This window comes from Lepus europaeus, chromosome 2 (assembly GCF_033115175.1).
Source record: "Lepus europaeus isolate LE1 chromosome 2, mLepTim1.pri, whole genome shotgun sequence".
NCBI classification, from domain to species: domain Eukaryota; kingdom Metazoa; phylum Chordata; class Mammalia; order Lagomorpha; family Leporidae; genus Lepus; species Lepus europaeus.
The window spans coordinates 76649594-76672024 of NC_084828.1; the positions used below are offsets into that span (position 1 = coordinate 76649594).

Genomic DNA, 22431 nt, shown 5'->3' on the forward strand with positions numbered 1-22431 from the left:
AGAACACATCTTGAGGAGAAGCCCTTTATCGAAAGAACTTTCTTGCTTCCCCTGCATTAACTCCATCACGCTGTTCCTAAGAGACCTAAAGCCCCGTCATTTTCAGAATTTGGTTACGTCTGGGTCTGTTAGCGATGCTGTTTCATGCTCTGAACTCTTTGGAAAGAGCGCAGCCAGTGGCTCAGTCTGCCTTCTGTGCCATCCTGCAGCCCGAGTGGGGCCTTTGCCTTCCCCTGCTTCACCCACTTATGCACCCAGTAAGCATTTGCGGGGCTTACAGCTTGGACAAAGCTCTCTGATGGCTACTCCAAGGAACACAAAGATGAAGGAGGCAACTCAGTGCCTCCAGGAACTTTCAGTCTGTGCGGGAGACGCGTCTGGATGGAACATGATAAATGCAGACCCAGACGAGGTTCCGTGGAACGTGCACTGACCTTTCTCTTTACCACCCGCCAAGCACTGGGCTTCTTGAAAAACAGCACGCCTCCTACATCTGATGCTTTGTGTTCTCTTTTAGGAACTCTGGGAAGGCCAAGATGATCCTTGGGTTTGGGATAGGCTGGGAGGCAAAGGGACAGATTTTGGGATTAGTGTGGACACCTCCCACCCTGAGATTCTCAATCAGCAGAGAACAAATGCTGGAGTCAGGAGCAGGCCTGGCTCCGTGCCACGCTCAGGACCAACAGAGACAGAAAGAGCCGGGATGACGGCAGCAGAGGCAATGTTTACTTCTGCAGGATTCCTCCGCACAATTTACTGCCCTTTCTTCAACAGCATAACAACCAAGACATGCCAGAAGTCAAGGCACACTCATGCCTTGAAAGATTTCATCACTGGATTCACTGGTTTCGGGCAAAAGATTTAGGAAAGGAGCTGGCACAGATCGGGGTGTGGGGTGTGCACAGAACAAGTAATAGATCTGGGGACATTTTTGGGCAGGCAGTCGTGGTGTTTGGCACATGGGTTTTGAACCAAATGAACAACTTGGGGTGGATTCTCCACATCTCAGCAAGGCCTGGCAAGGGTTATAAAGTTGTTCGAGGGAAGATGGGCAGTGGAAGCCTCAGGTTTACTTGGGTCTGTTTAGGAGAGGCTGAGAAGGGAGGGGCGCTCCAGCTGAACATAGAAGCACAGCTACTTCACAAGACGCACACAGTGGGGAAAGAAATGCAGGGTAGAAGGATGGACGGGTCGCAGGGCGTGGAGGCTGGGACTGAGGGTCTAGCGGCAGAGTGCAGACGCTTGAAGGGGGCCAGGCCAAGAGCCTGTACGTTCCACATGGATGAACAGGGGCTGCTGCTGGTGGCACTAAGGCAACAAGGGAGTTCAAGGAGAGGTAGGAGGAGCCCAGGCTCTCCAGTGTTTCCTCCTCCCACTGGGGGAGTGTTTCTAGGATGGAACAGAGACCACAGACAAATCTGCTCCCAATGGATGTTTGGTAGAAGATCCTCTTGGAACCCAGAGCAGCAACTCTAACAGCTTCTGCGCCTCCCCTCCTTTGGGGGATTCAGTCTTCCCCAGTCCCTCGTCTCCGGCCCAAGACTACAACTGCTGAAGAGACTTGCCTTCATCTCTCTTTTATTCAGATACCACTTGGACAGCACACCAACAGCACAAGCAGAAACTACAAATGCACACGCAGAATAAATTATGAAATTTGTATTTAACAGAGTCAATGGAACAAAGCTGTGCCACCAGGATAACCTCCTTGTCCAGAGCCTCAAGAGTCACAAGGTGTCGCAGTCCCCGAGAGTCTGGGATGGATCTGTGACACATTTAGAGCCAACCTCACAAGGCCCAAACTCTCTCCCATAAACCTGTGCACGCCCACAAATGCATACACGGGAGCGGAGCAGGTGCAGGGGACAGCCTGTAAATGACCAGCAGCTCAGTAACAAGCAAAGCGGACCCAGCGGCACTCCCCCTGTGGCTTTGGTGGCAGGCAACTCCCTGGCACCTCTGCGGCAGTGAGGAAGGGGAGGATTGCCCCTGGGGCAAGGGACCCAGTCTCGCTATCCTGGACTGCAGGGGGAGCACATCTCAGTTTCTCTACACTGCCCTTGTTCCACTGTCTGGCCTGCCAAGCCTCACCTGTCACTCCCAGAAGAGTGAATGAAGACATGTGTACTCAGGGAAATCCACCAAATTAGAGGCCCAGGGGCTGAGAGCGAGAGCTCCCTCAGCCACTGTCCAGCAGTACGATGCTGGGAGTCACCTCCCTTCTCTAAGCCACCTATTTCCCATCTGTAGAGATCACAGTGCCTACTCGCATGGTTATCATCAGGAACTGCTGAAGTTAGATATTACAAGCACCATGCCAAACTCAAAACTTGTTTTCTTCCCTGTCTTTCTGTCCCCCAATTCTTCCTATTTTCTTATCTGTGTGAGTGTTGCTGGTCATGCAACCCCAATGGCATCAAGTCTCTTGACCAGTAGGCCTCCCTTTTAATGCAACAGAGATTGCTGGTATGTGCTCCCCCTAGCGCAGCTCTGCACCACTGGGATGGTCAGGGTGTGGGCCACAAGACCGGGTACCAGCTGGGCCCAGGAGAGAGCTGTGGGAGGCCTGAGGACACAAGGAGACCTGACACTCAGGGATGATGATGTGTGAGGGGCTGTGCTGGAAGAAAGACAGGAACAAGGAATAGTGGTACAGAAGCGGCTCTCAGCTGAGTCTGGCCAGAGGCTGGAAAGCCAGAGGTGATGCTGTTCACAACCTTTAGCACCAACCACACACACCCTTCCAGGAGTGGGAGGCCCGAGGACAATGGAGACTTATCTTCCGGGTAGGCCTGTCCACCAAAAAGCCAGTTTGATAGGTCACAGGCCACAGCTCAGGATCTGCAGATGCTTCCCGTCCATCTCCACCTTGTCTGTCCTTCCAGCCATCCAGCCATCTGTGTACATGAAGAGCTTTGTAGAATGCAGGCTGACCTGGGCAGAAACCCTATGCGTTCACTTAGCACCGGTTCATTCAAGGAGTCAGTATCTTTTACAGTTACCCAGCTGCAGTCTTTTATAGTAATGATGTGAGGTAGTAACAAGACAGGAAGCACCACTCTTTTTATAGATCAAGAGGTGCCCCAAGTAGCACAGTGAGTGTGGCTGCAACACGGTAAGAGCTGGTCAAATGCAGGCCACTGGGCCGGTCCCTGAAGACCAGAAACCGGCTCTCCTCCCAAGGCCTCGGGGCCGTTGTCCTGGACTCTGTCCAGACCAGCTCTGAGGCTCTTCAGACCAGCGTGGGTTTCAGATCATCTTTGAAGTTCACGATCGGCTTGGAGCGGGCCCACAGCTTTTCCCAGGAGGCCAGCCCCACAGCAGGTTCAGGGTCAGAATCTGAGGTGCCGCTGTCACTGGAGCCGGAGGAGCTCTGGAAGCAGATTTCACAGTAGGGCCGGTGGCAGCGGCAGAAGAACTCATCTGAGCTGCTGGACTCAGTGTCAAGGTAGGTGCACCGAGAAGACAGGGAGGGGCACCCTGGGGACCGCGGAGGCCGCAGCGGCCACTGCTCAGGGAGGTCGGCGGAGGCTCTGGGTAGGTGTGGAGTAGTGGGACTTGGTGCTCGGCCAGAAGCCGAGGATTGGTGAGGAAAGGCAGCACTGCCTCCTCCCGCGCCCCCGGGCTCTGGCTGGCATTGTTTGCTGCCCTCCAGGGTGCCCAACCTGCCCCGAGGATCGGGGAGTAGTAAAGGCTTCCTGGAAGAGGGCCTCGGTACCCTGGAGTCAGCACACTGGGGGTCCGGCCTGGGGTTGTCCCCATCCTGCACCTTCAGCCCACCATGTGTCCCAGAAAGAGTCCTGTTTACCCGATGCCCCACAAACGAGGGCACAGAGCCAGGAACGAGCGAGCGAGCTCGAGGTGCCACCCGCCTTCTCCTCACCAGGTACGGGCTGAAGCCCAGCTCCCTGCGGAGGGGCGTCTTCTGGGGGCTAGGGGCGGCACTGTTCTTCCAGAGCTGCTGAGGACAAGATGGGGGGCTGGGGAGGGGCGCCTCCGGGCCCAGGCCCAGCTCCTCTAAGACTTCCTGCAGCTTCTCCCTGATCACCGAGTTCACTCTGGGCAGCCGCCTCACAGGCTCTTCCAAGTTCTCTGGCTGCTTCAGACTCTGGGGATCGGAGCTCCCTCTGCCCGGCAGGACGCTCTGGCTAGCGGCCGCGGGTCCCTGGGCCCCTCTTTCTGGACTCTGGCTGCAAACCAAGTCCACAGGGTGAGAGAAGTCTTTCATGTCGGGTGTCTTCTCCTTCTGCCCCGGGGAGTGGCTGCTGTCCCGCTCAGGCTGCTGGCGGCTCTGCACTGGTGGCGAAGGCACTGCGGTACACTGGGAGCCCTGGGCAGCCATGCCGCCGTCAGGGGGGCAGTCTGAAGGTCCCTGAGCTGGCAGGCCTTGGGCAGAGGCCACCTGCAGGCCGCCCTCGCTCTGGGAAAAGGCAGGGGGGACAGCGCCCTCAGTGGGGTCATAGCTGCACTCAGCTGCCATCAGCCTCACCAGCTTCTCTTTGGCATTGTTTACTTGTTCCTGCAGGCTTTCAATCACCGCATTTTTCTGTAAAATAAAAGCAAAACCATCAGTGAAAGATGCTGTTGGGGGTTCCACACCGTTTCCCAGAAGACCTGGGGCCAAATCCCAGTTCTTCCAATGTCCAGGCCGGGGCCCCTCCATCGGGGACGGAGCTGAGGCACATGAAGTGCTTGGCACAGTGACCAACCTGCAGCACTCAGTAAGGCTAGCCACCACTGATGCTTGCGACTCTCGTCTCCCCGTGCTGTCCCCAGTCTGTGTGGCACTGTCCATGAGGAGGCGGAAGACACATTCTGGCTCCGTGTTGACTGCTGAACCCCCTCCCACCTTCCCCCAGAACTGAGACCACCAGCTTACTCTGCAGGCCACCAGTCTGAATAGTTTGGGATTGGTCAGTCCTAGGTTTACCACACTTTTATAGAATCTGAACACATCCCCAGAGGATGAACAAGCAGGGCAACCAGCATTTGCCTCTTGCTATGGAGTCTAGACATGGGAAAGACAGGGAGGAGGGCGGAGACTCCCAGGTTGAAGGAGTAAGAGTAGACCCGGGGAGGGCCAATGAGAATCTCGGGCTGGCGTCATCACCTGCCCAGGCTGAACCTCTGCGGGTGAAAGGCCAAAGCCAGTGGCAGTAGCAGTTGTCAGTACCTCTCAAAGAAGTATGTGCATTGGGATCACTGGAGAAGCTAAAAAAAAATAAATAAATAAATAAAAATAAAAAGGGCAAAGAAGGATTGCGGGGCCCAGGTTTTTGATCCAGTAGATCTTGTGTGGAGCCCAGAAGATGAATGGGGCTGGGGCACAGCGGCCGCTGAACGGCCCTCGTGCTGCACAGCCAGGCAGTGTGCAGCAGGGCTGGCAGGCGGGAGCCGCAGAGATGTGCCAGTTCTGAGTGCAAGAGCACATGGCGTGAGGTAGGGGTGGCAGCTGAGTGGTGGGGTCCAGGGTACAGCTATGCCCTGCATCTTTGCTGCGGCAGCCGATGCTCCAGCTCAGACCCTACATGGACTTTTGGGAACTCCTGGCACTCAGAGGCAGAGGAGCAGAGGTGAGATCTTCAGCAGCAACTGGAGGTCCCGGGGCAGACGGCACTGGGTTGAGGGTTTGGGGAAGGCAGTAGCCAGACCTTAAGTTCCAGGAAGTGCTCGCCTGAACATCAAAAGGCTGTTTCTCTGTTACCAAGTTAGAGGCCGAGCATGAGCATCTGGGTATTCACTGAGCATGCTCTGGAAACCAAAGCACATTCCCAGCCTAGGGAGGGGACCTGTGGTTTCTTCTCAAGCTCACATGGGAGAGTTGTGCACAAGTGGGAGAGCAATGGCAGTACAACAGCCCAACACCCGCAGCAGCCACAGGGCTAACCCGCTGCTCCCCGTCGACAGCAAGAAGATGAGTTTTCTGATGCTTTCACTACTCCCCGTTTCACCCTGGCGTAGCCTACTGCTTTCGCCATCAAGACAGAGGCCAGGGCCAGGAAGCGACTGTGAATAAGGCAGGGGCCTTTCAGCTAAGCACCTGCCTGCCTGTTCTCCCCGCTCCTGTCCTGCAGAGTGGTAGAGTCTGGGCATTGCTGGGTACGTGGGCATGACTCATGACTCAAGGACTCAGCAGGAGCAGAGGGGATAAGTAACAGCGAGACATTCAGGCTCTACACTTCTGGGCTGTGCCAGACCCATCCCCCCCCAAGGGTCTCACTATAATGGCTGCACAGGAGGACCCCGATCTTCTTCTTCTTCCACCAGCCCCTCCTCCTGAAGCCCACCCTGCACATTCTCATGCTGCCTTCAGGGGACTTCTAGCCCCTCACAGAGTTAGGGAGATGCCTTAGCCGGTGACAGCCACTGCAGTGAGTGCGTTGTAGACGTTGCCTTTTTGTGCCTTACCCACCAACCCCTCTGCGTATAGCAAATCAGTATAAACAGTGACCGCCGAAGAGTGCTCGGCTCTCAGCAAACGCAATCTCTGCCGCTGCCTGCTGACAGATGTACACCCGTTGGCCTGCACAGGGCATTTCCCTTCTTCCAGAAAAGGCAGTGGGACTCTGTTGTCCCCATGGCTGCATGCTAATTAGAGGTGCAGTGCGAGGCTCTGCCATTGTGGGAGCAAAGCCTGCGGGAGCCTGGCAGCTGCATTTACATGAGCTTGTGAATCACTACTTTGGGCAAACCAGGGGAAGCCAAGAACCCTCTGCCGCGCTTCGCAGGGTGCGGGCAGTAGGAGAAATGGAATCAACTGGTTTCGGTGCTTCAAGGAACAAAGGCACTAGGTGAGTTTTCTCTGCTGCAGAGTTCAGAGGGGGACTCTTCAAGCTCTTGGAAGCTGCTAGCTCCTGTTCTTCACACAGACTGGGAAATCCGTGGCAGATGCTGCCCGCAACGGCTTCCTGTGGACTCCCAGTCGTACGGGCAAGAGGGGCAGGAACGAGAAGATCACGGCCAGGTAAGAGGGAGGCCCGGGCAGCAGAGGGGGCCGTGTGGGAGGGAGCCAGAGACGGACTCCGGGAAGGCAGAGGCCGGCCTCATGCAGGAGGCATGCTTGTGTTTACCTAAGGAGCTGCAGAGCCGGGTGTGTGGCCACAGACCCCCTCTCGGCCTGCCACAGGCCCGCATTGCTGCTGGGTCGCAGGCCCATCCTGGCCAAGGTGTACCAGGTGCGGCGTGGGCGGCTGAGGCCAGTTTTTCCTGCCTCTGCAGCTGCACCTGTGCGGGTACCTCCCTCTGCAGGCCCGGGCATTCCTTCAGAGAGAGCAGAGTCAGGCACTGCTCTGGAAAGCGGGTAGCACGGCCCAAGTACAAAAAGCACGTCACGCATTCCCAGTCCACTTGGCTGTTCCAGCCTTAGCTGATTGTGAATGGAAACCATCGTGGATGTTCTAGCCAAGTTTCTGGCCTTCTGTTTAGTGAAAAGAAAGAAAGAAAAGCTTCTTTGAAGACTTCCCAGAGTATCAAAGGCACTGCTACTCCCTTGCCAGGTGGGAAGAGGGCTGGCTTTGAAATAACGTCCCGAGCGCTTTTCATAAGCAGTAAGAAACAGACGCTTCCAGGCTGATGGGCAACAGAGGTCCAGGGGAGCTGGGGGTGTGCACAGTGCTACCCGTGTGGACTCAGTCCCCTCGCTAGGAACTGGGAATGCCCAGTGGAAGTTCCGAGGTAGAAGGCAGTTTCCCAAGGAGCACCTACGCAGGTACATTCTGTACTGAAAACAACGCAGCACGTCACTCAGCTGCAGTCCACGCGCGGACTGATCCCCAGGCTGGTGCCCTCCCCAGGAGAGGAGCGCAGGCTTTGCGCAGCCACGTGCTCTCTTCAGGCTGCGGTAGCTCCGCCCAAGTCTAGGGGAGGGGCCGGCTCCGGCTCAGGGAACAGAAAAACGGCCAAGGGCTGCCCACCCCGCACCCCCACCCCAGTGCCTCGGTGTCGTTCAGAGGCCCCGGCCAGTCCCCGTCCCCATCCGTACACGTGTCGGCCTGTCCAGGTTGATGGGGATGTGGAGATCAGTCGCTGGTACCTGGGACAGACAGCGAGGGCCTCTTAAGATCTTGGACAAGACAACGCTACTCTGCGAGGGTACTTGGAAAAGGTCATGGGAAACAGAATTAAAAGCTGAGTTCATTTTGGTGCAAAACACTTTGAAATCCACATATACGCGGGGTCTTCATGAAGTTCATGAAAAAGTTCATGAAAAACTGTCCTTGGATTTGAAACAACTTGTACCAAAATACACTTAGCTTTCTATTCATTTTCCATGAACTTTCTGAAGTGTCCTCGTCTGGAGAGAAGGAACGTATCACACAGACCCCACTATCCACTACAATCCAGGCCATTATACTGCTGTCTCCTCTGCTTGGAATACTTTTCCCAAAACTTCTTACCTGGTCAATTCGTATTTTACCTTCAGTTTCTCTGCTAAGAGTCTATTCTGACTGCTCTAAGTTCGGTTCCTTTGCCCTTACTACCTTCAATGTTTCCTTTGTAACTCTCATTACAATGTATGATTCCATGCTTATGAAGGAGCTTCAGAAAGTTTGTGGAAATGGATAAAAGGAGAGTTTAGAGGTGGGCACTTGGCCTGCCAGGTAAGATGCCTGTGTCTCACCAGAGTACATGGGGTCAACTCCCCGCTCGGGCCCTGGGTCCCAGCTTTCTGCTAATGCAGGCCCTGGAAGGCCTAGGGATGGCTCACGTAATGAGGCCCCTGAGACCCTTGTGGGAGACCTGAAATGAGTTCCCTGGCTCTTGCCCCTGCCCCGGGCCCCCTCCCCCTGGCCACTTTGGGAATTTGGCAGAGTAAACCAGTGGGTACATGGGAGCTCCCCCGCCCCTCTCTCTGCCTCTCAAATATACGTGTGTGTGTGTGTGTGTATGAAGCTGCTTATTTCAGTGCAAAAAAATTTGAAATCCATTCATAAAATGCATTTCCGGCCGGCGCCACGGCTCAATAGGCTAATCCTCCACCTGCGGCGCCGGCACACCAGGTTCAAGTCCCAGTCGGGGCGCCGGATTCTATCCCGGTTGCCCCTCTTCCAGGCCAGCTCTCTGCTAAGGCCCGGGAAGGCAGTGGAGGATGGCCCAAGTGCTTGGGCCCTGCACCCCATGGGAGACCAGGAGAAGCACCTGGCTCCTGCCTTCAGATCAGCGCGGTGCGCCGGCCGCAGCGTGCCGGCCGCGGCGGCCATTGGAGGGTGAACCAATGGCAAAGGAAGACCTTTCTCTCTGTCTCTCTCACTGTCCACTCTGCCTGTCAAAAAAAAAAATTAAAAAAATAATTAAAAATGCATTTCCATGACCTTTCTGAAGGCTCCTTCACATGCTGGGATTCTGAAATTTTTTGCATGAAAATAAATGTAGCTTATAATTCCATTTTCCACATTTTTAAAAAGATTTATTTATTGTATTTGAAAGGCAGAGTTACAGAGACACAAGGAGGGAGGGAGGGAGGGACGGAGGGTAGGAGGGAGAGACATTCCATCCACGGGTTCACTTCCCAAATAGCAGCTAGGGCCAGCCTGGGCCAGGCTGAAATCAGGAGCCTAGAACTCCATTCAGGTCTCCCATGTGGGTGGCAGGGATCCAAGCACCTGGATCATCTTCTGCTGTTTTCCCAAGTGCATTAGCAGGGAGCTGGATGGGAGACAGAGCAGCCAGGACTTGAACTGGTGCTTATATGGGATACTAGTGTCCCAGGCAGTGGATTAACCCAGTGAGCCACAGGGCTGGCCCCATTTTCCACCTCATAGCTGGTCAATGTGTTCCCCCCACTAGACTGAGATCTGTGAGGGTAGGAACTACTTTTGCTTTGCTTATCACACTTAACACGATGCTTGTGACTCAATATACATGTGTTCATAGAATGAATGAAGTAGATGCGGATCCCTGGGAACTCGGAGGTTCTGCTTGCTGTCAGGGGAGTGGAAGAATGGGAGGAATAGAGAGCACTATCAATGAGGGCAGGTGCCGCCCTGGTGCATGATGGGAGCTCCTCCCTCTAGGGAGTCCGCCAGGCAGGGGTGTGGCTTACTTCTGTGAGGAGCCTCTCCATGGAGCTCTTCTCGCCTCTCGGGTGGCAGTTCTGTTCCTCAACATACTGGGCACGGGTGCCTTTGCTGGGAGTGCTGAAATATTTGGCCATGCCTCTGATTGTTTGGTTTTCCTCTTCAAATGCCTTCCATCGCTTCAGCTGTTAGATAAAAGAACACATGTTATTTATTTAATTACACACCCAGAAACACATTCCCTCACTCTCATAAACATCAAGGAATGACACTGTCACGGATACACACATGCACAAACTATTCTCTCCTCAAAGTGTTCTTCACTCTGCATGACTTGCAGACAGGAATGATGTTAAGGTTATTTCACTTTAAAAACATCAAAGGGGTCCTGCCCTGTGACTTAGCAAGTGAGGCTGCCACTTACAGTGCTGGCATCCCAGGTGGGTGCTGGTTTATGCCCTGGCTGCTCCACTTCTGATACAGCTCTCTGCTGTGGCCTGGGAAAGCAGCAGAAGATGGCTCAAGTCCTTGGGCTTCTGCACCCATATGGGAGACCTGGAAGAAGCTCCTGGCTCCTGGCTTCGGATTGGCACAGCTTTGGCCGTTGCGGCCAATTGGGGAGTGAACTAGAGGATGGAAGACCTCTCTCTCTCTCTGCCTCTTCTCTCTGTGTAACTCTTTCATATAAATAAATAAATCTTTAAAAAATATCAAAGGAAGAATGTGGCAGGTGGATGAAACAGGTGGGTGTAGTGGCACAGCAGGTTAATCTGCCACTTGCGACATTGGAATCCCATATGGGAGCACTGGTTTACTCAACTTCCCATCTTGCTTCCCTCTGATGCCCCCGAGAAAGCAGCAGATCACAACCCAAGTACTTCTCTGCCACCATGTGGGGGACCTGAATGGAGCTCCTGGCTCCTGGCTCTTGTAGCCATTTGGAGAGTGAACAGCAGATGGAAGATCCCTCTCTTTCTCTCTCACCTCTCTCTCTCTTTCTCTCTTCCTCTCTTTCTGTCACTGCCTTTCAAATAAATAAACAAATAACTTAAAAAATAGAAAAGCCTTTGCCTACCTACCTACCCATCACTAAACTGATCAAAGAAAACCAGAAGTGTTCCAAAGCCACAGATTAGGACTTATCACAGGGATCCAGCAATTTAAGCATCATTTGTTTTAAATGGAATTGCTTCTAGTTGTACATAGCTGTTTTTTAATTATTTTTTTATCTGTAGACTAATGGTGTGTTTGCTACTGTTGAAAACTCAGTTCTGTGGCCAGCATTGTGGTGTAGTGGGGTGAGCCGTTGCCTACAATGCTGGCATCCCATATGGGCACTGGTTCCAGTCCTGGCTGCTCTACTTCTAATCCAGTTCCATGCTAATACACCTGGAAAAGCAGAAGATGGCCCAAGTGGTTGGACCCCTGTAGCCACATGGGACACCAGATGAAGCTTCTGGGTCCTGGCTTTGACCTTTGACCTGGCCCAACCCTGGCCATTGTTGCCATTTGGGGAGTAAACCAGCAGATGGAAGAGTCTCTCTCTCTCTCTCTCCCCCTCCCTCCCTCCTTCTTCCTCCCTCCCTCCCTTTCTCTTTCTGTAACTCTGCCTTTCAAATAAATAAAATACGTTTTTTTTAAAAAAGGAAACTCAGTTCCTTGTTGGTGAATGCCCAATACAATGAATAATCAAGGCTCAGGCAGACAGAAAACCACACATGGTAACAGAAATGTCGGGACGCCAGGTCTGAGACAAGGCCACCTTCTCTCCTTGACAAGTGAGGAGGGACTCAGAAGGAGTGTGACTTAAGTTCACACAGCGAGTCTGCAGCAGAACCACAGCTGTGACCAGGGCACCAGGCCACTCCGTGGGTCCTCACACAGCTGGTGAAGAGAGAGGCCACCGCCTACAGTGGTCCTAGGCAGGTTCCTCAGCAGAAGCCAGTCCGGGGAAACAACCTGCAGAAGCACAGGCAGGTTAACTGAATAGGGCTGGGGCTGGACCCAGAACATTCACAGCAGGTGCTCCTGTTCTGCAGCCTTTGGGACACTGCATCTACCTGCTCAGTGCCAGTGCCGTGGGGGTGGAGGCATCCCCAGTGCCCAAGGAATCCCCATAAAAAGTGTTCCCATGATGGGTGCTGCGGACACTGGCACCTTTGTTCTGGGAGCCACGATGAGGTGGCTATGCATATGCGCCCAGGGCATCTGAACTGTTGTGATTCACTCTTCAAACCCTGAAGCCTGTGATCGTGTGATCTAGGTTTTGTAAATCTCAGATGGGATTCTGAATCTCCTTATCAAGGTCAACGCCACCTCGTCCTGTCACCCAGGCCCTCTGGAGTCCTTCGTTGACTCAGCGTGAGTCTGCATGGCACCAGGAGTCTGCCTGGCCTGCGCCGCCACAGGAGTGCCCCCTCTCAGGCGGCCCCCTCCTTACAGACGGAGCCCATAGGCTCATCACCCGACTCGGGATGGCACCCACACCCAGGGTCACCGTCACTCTTGGTCTTAGGCGGCTGAGGCTGACCTCGAGGGGTTATTCTCTTAGCAGCGACCCTGGAGTGTCGCCCTGATCTCCCTGAGTATACAGGTCCTCCTTTTCCTCCCAGTGAGCCCCCTCTGCCGGGCCCCTGGAGGACCTGCCCAACACGCATGTAAGGGCACAACACAGGTTAAAGGCACCTCCAAGACTTTTAGTCCATCTCTCCCCGAGCTGGTAGCAGGAGCCAAGGCACCCCTGGACTGAATCTGCCCCTCATCTCCAGCCTCCCTTAATTCCTAGCTGGGGGAAAATCCTGGCTCCTGAGACTGGGCCCTTCAGTGCTTCTGGATATAGACCTAAATGACCCTCCCGTGCCATTTCCAGGGCCTCTCTAGAGGGACCAGCAAGTTCTTGTTTTCACAGCCTGCGAGCTCTGTGGGCGAGATAGTATGAGTAATGGCCCCTGAAAGATGCTCGCTCACCTCCTAATTCTGGGGCTCTGGGAATGCATTATCTCACACAGTCAAAGGAATGGTGTAAGCGTGATTAAGTTAAGGGTGGTGAGATGGGGCAGCTACTCTGGATTAGCCAGAGTAGTGCTTAGAAGAGGGAGGCAGGAGGGTCAGAGTCGGAGGAGGTGTGACAATGGGAACAGGCCCGAGAGAGAGAGAGAGAGAGAGAGAGAGAGAGATGTGAACATGCCACTCAGCTGGCTCAGAAGGTGGAGGAGGGGGCAGTGAGCCGACAGATGCAGGAGTTCTCCAGAAGCTGGGAGAGATAAGGACCGGGCTTTCCCCTAGCATCTTCCGAAGGGGGGCAGGCCTTTGTCCATTCCAGACTCTGACCTCCAGAACTGAAAGATGATAGATACGTGCTGTGCTAAGCCCCCAAGTCTGGGTGGCAGCCATGGGACACTGATGCCACAGGCTAAACATGAAGTCCATAGCGGGGCACATGGACAGGAGGCTCACCACAGGAGCCCCCCTCCTTTCCTCCAATCCCCCCTTACTTCCCTCTGTGCTTCAAGCTCAGCAGAGACTTGTGGTCTCCAAGCATGCATTTGTAACAGGCTGCCCCCAGCTCTCTCTGCTGCTGGTTGGGGTGCTATCTCACCTGCTCTTCCACCCGCTGTCCTCCCTCCACATGCTCGGTGAACTCTCGCTAGCCCTTCCAGGCTGATCTCAAACACCCCAGTTCCCCAGGGAGTCTGCGTGCACCCTTCTTGGCCTTGTGTAGCACTGAACACATGTATTGTGACTTAGAGGTGGGGCCATGGGTTTAGCTGCACATAGCCAGCAATTAATGGATGGGTGGAAGGGCAAATGAACAAATGAGCTTTAAAAAGCTCACAGGTCTGGTAGGGGTGCTGGCACATCCATCGCCATTAGGCAAGGTGAAAAGCCCTGAGTTCATGGAGGAGCCGGTGAAAACACTTTAGGGGTTAGAGGAGAAAGCAACAGCCTGCCTCAGGATCCTGCTGCCTCGGAGAGGGAGTGGCGGGTGGAGGTAGGGTCACACTCAGGTTTAAAGAGCAGAGGCGGCATGATTGCTGGGATGACCTCAGCGCTTGGCATAAACACTTAGGCATTTCCTGAGTGGTCCACTTGGTGCATTGTCATCCATTTCACCCAGCTCTCTAGCACCGCCTAGCTGTCCTGGGGGGTATCCATGCCTTTGCTTTTACAAACCCCTCCCATCACAGCGCAGTCTGAAGGCTGCCGGGCAAGGAGTCCCCCTCACTGCAAACCACCGCCCCAGCCCTCCACATAGCTCTCTTTACACGCGTTTCCAAATTTACCCAGTGTCCTACTTTTTTGGGAATACACAGTGCAAGGCTCACAGGGAGAACTGCTCTTCCATATCAAAGCCCTCCGAGCCAGAGGGGCAAATCAATAAAGGGACAAACCACGGTGACACGTTCATATATTGAAAAGGAACTTGCATCCTACACCTAACATAAAGCAGACTGTAAGATGTGTTTTTTTAGTTTTACATCACGCTCAACTCAAAAGGAAAAGAATCATGAGAATGGACAGAGAAAGGGTGGAGTAAGAGAAAGCAAGCCATGGAGGAAAAGTGGAAGCCAGGCAGAGAGAGGGAGTGAGAAAAGCGAGCTCTGTGTATCTCCCAGTTCCAGGACCCCCACCTTCTCCCACCCCAAATCAACAGCTTGTTGGTGCTTAATTCAGAGCTGGAAGTCCGAGTTCAAGCCGTGCTTGGCCCTGCATTTTGTGTCTGTGTGTTGTGGGAGTACACCAAGAAAGCGCTATTGTCCTAGGGGCTGAGATTCAGACCCAGAGGAAGCGGATGACAGCAGGCTGAGGCCTAGGGGACAAGCGGGCAGTGCGGAGAGGAGAGGGTGGAGAGGAGCCACGAGCAAGGCTGTGCCCGTAGTTGCTGGTTTACTCCACTCCCAGACAGCAATCGTGTTTCAGATCAAGGAGGCTTTCCTAATAGTTCCTTGATGACTGCTTCTGTCCCAAATGACAGTGTTCTCTTTCAGAGACTCCTGTTCGCTCTAACTTCTATTTATAGATCTGCTCTCTATATTTCTTACTTAGTCTCTCATTTCTGCTAGTCTTGCTTTGTTTCCTTAAATTACTCAGTAGATGGATATTGTTGTAGTGTCCCATTGCCTATTCAAGGCTTCTGTTGAGGGTTTAAATGTAATACCATATCTTTCATTCTTATTCAATATTTCATTATCTAAGATTTTGTCCTTTGTACGGTGGCTTGTTGTCATTGAAGAGAGGCAACATCCTTTGAATCTTACTGATAAGACAAATCAGATGCCTTCTAAAAATGTATATTTCAGAGGAAGGAGATTTCTGCCAATATTCAGACACTTGTGGTCCTCTTTTTGTGGATCTCAGACTCTCTTCATGGGTCTTTTTCCCATGAATTTATATTCCTCCATGGGAAAAGCTGTATTTTGTGTGAGTGTGTGTGTTGTATTCTCTTAGTCTTTCCCTCATGGTCACAAACAGCTAGAGCTGTTCCAGGGATCACAAACATTGAAGGCAGAAAGAAGATAAAAGGGGTGGGGCAGGTATAAGCCACCCGTTGGGATATCCACATCGCATACTGGAGTGCTGGGTCGAGTCCTGCTTACTCTGCTTGCAGTCCAGCTTCCTGGCAATGTACTAGAGAAGCAGCGGATGATGGCCCAAGGACTTGAGTTCCTCACACCCACATGGCAACTGCAGATGGAGTTGCTGACTCCCAGCTTTGGCCTGGCCCAGTCCCAGCTTTTGTGGACATCTGGGGACTGAACCAGAGGGTCCCTGTCTCTCTCCTCTCTCTGTCATGCTGCCCTTCAAATAAATACATAAATCTTTTATATATATATAAAGTAAAAGATGTGATGCCAGCCATACTTATCACTTTTTTGGGGATTCAAGGGAAGGCCTCCCAAAGAAATTTCTAGTATGTAGAATGCTGTTCCATTTCAAAGAGGCTATAAAGGGGCTGATGGAGCAAGTGTTTCTGCTCTTTTAGCTTATAGAGTAGAGGCAAGCAAGATTGGAAGGGGTTGATGAAGAGGGTACCATTCAACAATTTTGGTTTCAGGGCCTAAGGGGTGGGCCTCCCAAAAGACCCCACCCCACTCCCTTTCTCCCATCTCCCAGGAAGGAACAGCCCTTACGGGGAGTAAGTAAAGCTGCTTCCTATGGCCTTGTCTATTATGTCTGAGACAAACAAGCTCTCGATGGCTGCTTTCAGTCTGTTCTTAGAACATTCACATCCAGCAACAATTCCTCCAGTTTCTGCCACAGACGTAATACCTATCCTTGATTTCTAGTGCTGCTGCTGTAGATTTTTCTATATTTTGTTATTTTGTTGAACATTCTCATGAAAACTTGTGAACAGGATGAAGAGAAAAGGGTCTATGCGTGTGTCACGCCATCATGTCTCAAAGTGCATTTTTCTCTTTTGTAAATACACACACGAAAATCACTGATTAGCTCTTTCATGAGGAAGTAGCTCACGGTGAAGCGGAAGTTGCCATGGGATCTCAGCAGGAGAGTGGGATGAAGGAGGGTTCACAGGAGAAGGAAAGGCAAACCAGGAGGAGAGAGGAAAGTGCCCACTGCCAAGTTCATGAACTTGGATGTGTTGTTCCGTGTCCCTGGGGCACGACATGAACGAGCGCACATCACCCTCCTTCCCGAGCCTATGGAACCCTTGCCCTTTCCCTCAAACTCCCATTCTTCCTCTTTGCTGTCTGGGTATTTCTGCTTCTAGCTTCCTCCCTAGTTGGATTTCTTTCTTAATCCCCATAATCTGAAACACATTTTTTATTTCTCCTTGGTGTACAAGGAAAAGGAATGTTCTACATTTTCCTCCAATAAAAAAGAAAGGGTCTTGAATCAAAAAATTCCAAATGGATTTTTCATTGTGAATTTGCAATCCCTGATTGGAAAGAAATACGGACTCCTCATTTCCGGACTAGCTGAGACAGAGGGGGGATGGGGAATGAGTGAAGCGGAGCGGGGGAGGGGCAGGGAGTGGGTAGAAAAGCAGGTCTGGGCGGCAGCCACCAAGGAGCAGGCACTTAAAGTGTCAGGGTGGAATGGGGCAGCTGCTGCGGCTGGGCCGCGCTGGCCTGGGGAACAGGGCTGTCCCCCTCCAGGACGGCGAGGAGCGACGGAGGGGGCCCAGCTCATTAGGATCCCCTCCTTTCTTCTAACTCTAAAAAACATGGAAAAGTATCTGTAGAAAACAAGATGAGCCATCTCACGCCCGGAGCAAACAGTGGAGTGGCTGAGGGGTTTATTCCGACACACTCGGCCCTGCCCCACTCCACCCCGTCCCCCTAGCCCCATGAGCGTACCTGGGGGATGAAGATGAAGCAGTTGATGGTGGTTGTGCAAACAAAGATGCCTCCAGATGTGAGCCCAAAGACCAGGTTGGGCCAGGACTGCAGGTATCTGGTGACCACCAAAAGCAGCCCAGCAGTCAGGAGCAGGAGGTTGACCCCCACCATGATCGTTAGGGACTGATTGACGGGAGGTGAGCTGACGTGGTCGGTCAGGCCAGCCAGGTAGGCACCACACAGCAGGAGCAGACCCTGAAAGTGAGACGAGAACCCATGGCTCAGGGAGGAAGGGCAGCAGGTGAAGGAGCCGCGGGCTCAGGGCCGGTAGCGTCCTCCGTAAACCAGGGACGACACCACCCGCCTTACACGGCTGCTGCACCGGTTCACAAAGAGAGTGTACAGGAACACTCTGAGAGCGGCTGCCTCTAGCTGGTAGGTTCTTAAAAAATGTGCTTTTCCTCTCCTACAGGGAGGGCAGTGGGCACTCGGTGCTGCTGGTGGCGGGAGCTACCGCACAAAGCTGAGGGGCACGTGGAAGCTGAGACTGACCTGCGGTCCGCGTGTCCAGTCAGGGAACGGGCTCTTTTTCCTAATTTGCCCTCAGGCACCATCTGCTTGCCAAGCTCTGCACCTGCGAGACTGCGTCTCCCTAGAAGGGATGCCTTTTTCCACCCTACACAAAGCGTCTCTCCAGGCCAGCAGCGGCTCTGTGCCAGTGGGTGTTCATGGGAGATGCAGGGTGGAAAAAGAGAACAAAGGCAGGCTGGCACCTGGGCACGGCTGTGGGGAGGGCTGGCACTGGCAGCGAATGCTCCAGCTACACTTTCCACTCGCTCCGTGACATTCCCTGCCCCCACACAAGGAACCCAGGGCCCTATTCTTTCCTCTTCCCATGAATAGACGCCTGCTCTCAGGTTTCTCGTCTTCGCTAAGGAGAAAATAAGTCACAGCACCGTCAAGGGCTGCTTCTCCCAGAAGGAGCTGCATATAAACAGAGATCAAAGCTTTCATCAATAAAAAAGCCCTTTCTGACTCTGTGCAAGGTGCTGTACCAGGCACAGGGCAGGAAACAACAGTGCAGGGAAGAAGGCATGGGCCTGGCTTTCCAAGCACTCCATGTGGTAGGGAGATTTCAGAGGAGCGCACTAATGCCCAGGTTTATATCACAGAATGGAGATGGAGTGAGGAGAGGGATGGGTGCCCAGAGGGAGAACTGATAATAAAGTTACAGTCAGGTGTCTACAAGACACCTCCCTGGGATCACATGATCTGGCCAACTCCACCTGCACAGATGGCTCTATAGATAATTTTTTGGAGGACGGGTTGTGCCAGTAGAGAAGGAGTCAGCAGGGCCGAGATGCCTTCCAGGTGTCCCTAATGTCCAGGGTCCCACATGAGGCCTCAGGGGCCAAATGTGTCCATGTGAGATCATCACTGGCTAAAGGACACAGAAATCAGGAGGCCAGTGGGGCCTGACTTTTGAGTGACTGACACTATCAGGTGACATTTGGTAGAGCTGAGTCATTAGTAATGTATAAAAAATGAATGAAAGGGGCCGGCATTGTAGCCCAGCAGGTTACCTAGCTGCCTATGACACCAGCATCCTGTATCAAGGTGCCAGGCGAAGTCTCGGCTGCTCCACTTCTGATCCAGCTCCCTGCTAATGTGCCTGGGAAGGCAGCAGAAGATGGCCCAAGTGCTTGGGCTTCTACTACCTTTGTGGGAGACCAAGATGCAGTTCCTGGCTCCTGGCTTCAGCCTGGCCCAGATCTGGCTATTATAGGCATTTGGGGAGTAAACCAGCAGATGGAGAGATTGATCAATCAGTCTCCTCCCCCCACTCCATCTCTGATGTTGTGCCTTTCAAATAAATAAATCCATAAAACTTTAACAAAAATAATTCTGTGATTCTGAAATGTTCAAATACGATTCTATTAAAATATTTTAATTCTGTTAAAATTCTTGCTAAAAGGGAGGTTAGTATGAATAGGGCTTTATACATCATGGCTCCTGTTTGAGTGGATCACGGCTGATCTTTGTGTTATTCACTTTCACTGAGAAGGAAGGGGTACAAGGGTTGGCGACAGGCTCAGGCGGGGAGTCCTGGGACTGAATGTGGAGACTGGGTTCCTGCTCAGGAGATTCGGCCTATGGGGGTCTGGCTCAGCTTCCTGATGTCCAGCATCTTCCCCCATTTCTGTCTTTGTCCTACAGAAAGATACTACGGTGAAGCAGGTGGAAATGGAAGCACATACAAGGCAAGGGGGGCGGGGGAGCAGGGCTGGGCAGGACACGCTCTGCTACAGGGACTCAAGGAGCCGGGAGAGGCTCTGTGTGTCCGGGGGCAGTGGAAGAACAGCAGCACCTGACATCTCTGGAGCTTCTGCTATGGGCCAGGAACACCTGGAAACTCACAACACACGTGAGCTCTCCAGAAACCCGGGACCGCTCCGAGATGGTCAGTGAGTCTCCAGGCTAGCTAGGAAGGGGCCGAGTCCGAATTCAAACTCGGTTCTGTCCATGACCTTAAACATCAGCAAGATCCTCGAGGCCCAGACCTGGTCACTTCCTGGAAGCCCCTTTATAAAATATTTCTAGTAAAATGATGATATTTCTATCAAAATAACATGGTTAAAAGGCACCATTTCTTGTCCCAGCCCTGCCTGTTCCCAGGCCTGACTCAGAAGCAACCTCCTGATCGCTGTCCTGGGGGTGGAGGCAGGAAAAGTGACCTTTACAGGACGCCACCTTCTACAGAAGGCCCCTCTGCCCTGTCTGCTCTCTGGCAAGCAGGCCTCTCTGCCCCCGCGGCCAGCATGCAGGCTCCTCCCCCACAGGGCGTTGTGGGACAGTATGGGGGACCCTCTGAGGCAGCTGGAACCCCTTAAAAGAAACCACAGATGTGGTCTAGAGCCAGCTTTGCCTCCAACCAGCGTGAGGCAGTCAGGTGGGTGAAAGGCAGCAGGGTACTCTGACTCAAATCTTGAAGAAAAACACAAGAGGCATGATAAGGGCACTTAGGAGGCCAAACAGTGGGTAGGATGTTTTCCCATAATCTCCCTTGCAGGGGAGCAGGGGAGAAAAATGGTGCTGCCAAAGCAATTTAAAAACCCGGCCAAGCCATGGGAGAAAGTAGGTGGTTTCCAGGTGGTCCGGGGGAGACTGAACGAAGGAGCCCTGAGTGACCTCCACCTATAGAAAATGCTTGGAAATGAAAAGGGTCGTGACTGTGAGACTTGCACATCGACAGCGGTCTCCTGTGAAGTCAAGGTTCTTCGCCCAACTCCTCAATCAGCAGACCCCATCAATTCCCGTGTCTCCTTCTTCATAGCCATTTTGTGGGTGACAGATTCATATGGAGATGTGGCTACCAACCTTGCATCCCAAAACAAGAGTGATCCAGACATCGGGGTACCGGGAAGCACAGAAGTGTGTGTTGGTCAAAGAGCAGGACACGTCTCTCCCTGTCACCTAGGAGGGACACAGAGTCAGGACGGAGGCCACCACGGTTACCAGGGACACAGCAGAGTTCCGTGAGCATGCCACAGTGGGAGCTCCTTGCCAGCACACACTGCCCCTGCACTATGTACAAACTGCGAGCTCCAGTGCCCCCACCGGAACTCTGGGGAGTGACCCTGAGTGGGAGGAGACAGTGAAGAAGTCATGGCGGCACGGCCTGCCCCTCAGTGATGTGCTTTCCTGCCACCACCACTCAAATGCGGGCCTCGGCCAAGTGACAAATCTGTTTACACCAGGGACCTTCTGTTGGCAAGCAGCTGAATCCTTAAACATTCAATTCGGGTTGTCATTATTCTACCATATCCCTCTGGCCCGCAATACTTCCTATTAACTGAGCACTAAGTACCAGCACAGTTAAGTCCTTTACCTGAATTGTTTCATTTAACCTCCACCTTAGTCCTGAGAAACAGATAATATATCTCCTTTTTCCCTGTGAGGAAACACAGACTTAGGTTCAATAACTTACCCAAGCCCACAACACTGGTGAGCCTGGTAGAACTGGGATTTGAACCAGGGTTGACTAACACCAAAGACCACCTCCAAATATAACCTCTACCTCTCAACAGCTAGGGGAAGGCAACTTCCCGTAGCTGGCATTTCCCATCATTGCTGATGCGGAAGCGGAGACAACTGCCAGGTAGACTGCAGTGTGCTGACGTCTCAGTGGCCGCCCATGACAAGACCCCTGGGGCCAGGGGCACAGAGGGGAAGGCAGCACGCCCGGCAGAAGGGACAAGGCCTTCCTGGCAGCTACAGCCCCTGACTCTTCCTCTCTGGGCCCTTTATCTTCTTGTTACAAGATGACCACACAGTGAATGTTGCTAGGAGATGACCCCTGTGTCTACACAGAGCCTGTCGAGTACACACGTGCAGCACACACCCAGGGACTGGGTCCCTCACCGTCATACTGACACCCAGGATCTGCAGGCACTGGATGGGATCCGTCAGCACCCACGTCACAAGCAGGATCACATCGGCCATCACCAGGGCAGCCACCAACCCCAGCAACTGCAGGTCTTTGATAATCTGCAAAAGAGTCAAGGTTAAAACTTCCCTCTGCTTGCTGACCACACAACACCGGGGCTAAAGTGTCCCATGTGCGCTGAGCTAGGCTCCAGGGTCAGCCCTCCTGGGGAGCTTCAAGTCCAGTCATCAAAGATGAAGCGCAGCTCAATAGGCTAATCCTCCGCCTGCGGCACCAGCACACTGGGTTCTAGTCCCCATCGGGGCGCCGGATTCTGTCCTGGTTGCTCCTCTTCCTGTCCAGCTCTCTGCTGTAGCCTGGGAGTGCAGTGGAGGATGGCCCAGGTCCTTGGGCCCTGTACCCGCATGGGAGACCAGGAGAAGCACCTGGCTCCTGGCTTCGGATCAGCGCACCGGCCGCAGCGGGCATTGGGGCGTGAACCAACAGAAAAGGAGGACCTTTCTCTGTCTCTCTCTCTCACTGTCCACTCTGCCTGTCAAAAATAAAAAATAAAAAAAGAAAGAAAGGCGGCCTCTCCCAAGAGCTGCTTCCACTCTGTCCACTCTGCCTGTTCTCACTGTCCACTCTGCCTATCAAAAAAATATGCAAAAAAAAAAAAATGAAAAAA

At 53.1% G+C, this 22431-nt stretch overlaps 1 protein-coding gene across 2 annotated transcripts in view; it reads right to left on the reverse strand.

Moving 5' to 3' along the window:
- Positions 1-1571: 1571 nt before the first annotated feature.
- Positions 1572-22431, reverse strand: part of GPR156 (G protein-coupled receptor 156) — a 113614-nt gene continuing 92754 nt past the window's right edge. For both annotated transcript variants that reach the window (XM_062208663.1, XM_062208665.1), the window contains 5 exons: positions 21740-21865; positions 20696-20791; positions 17336-17572; positions 10043-10201; positions 1572-4546 (listed from right to left, as the gene is read on the reverse strand). In XM_062208663.1, coding sequence (XP_062064647.1) covers positions 3233-4546; positions 10043-10201; positions 17336-17572; positions 20696-20791; positions 21740-21865 — 1932 coding nt within the window. In that variant the 3' untranslated portion in view covers positions 1572-3232. The remainder of the gene's footprint in view (positions 4547-10042; positions 10202-17335; positions 17573-20695; positions 20792-21739; positions 21866-22431) is intronic.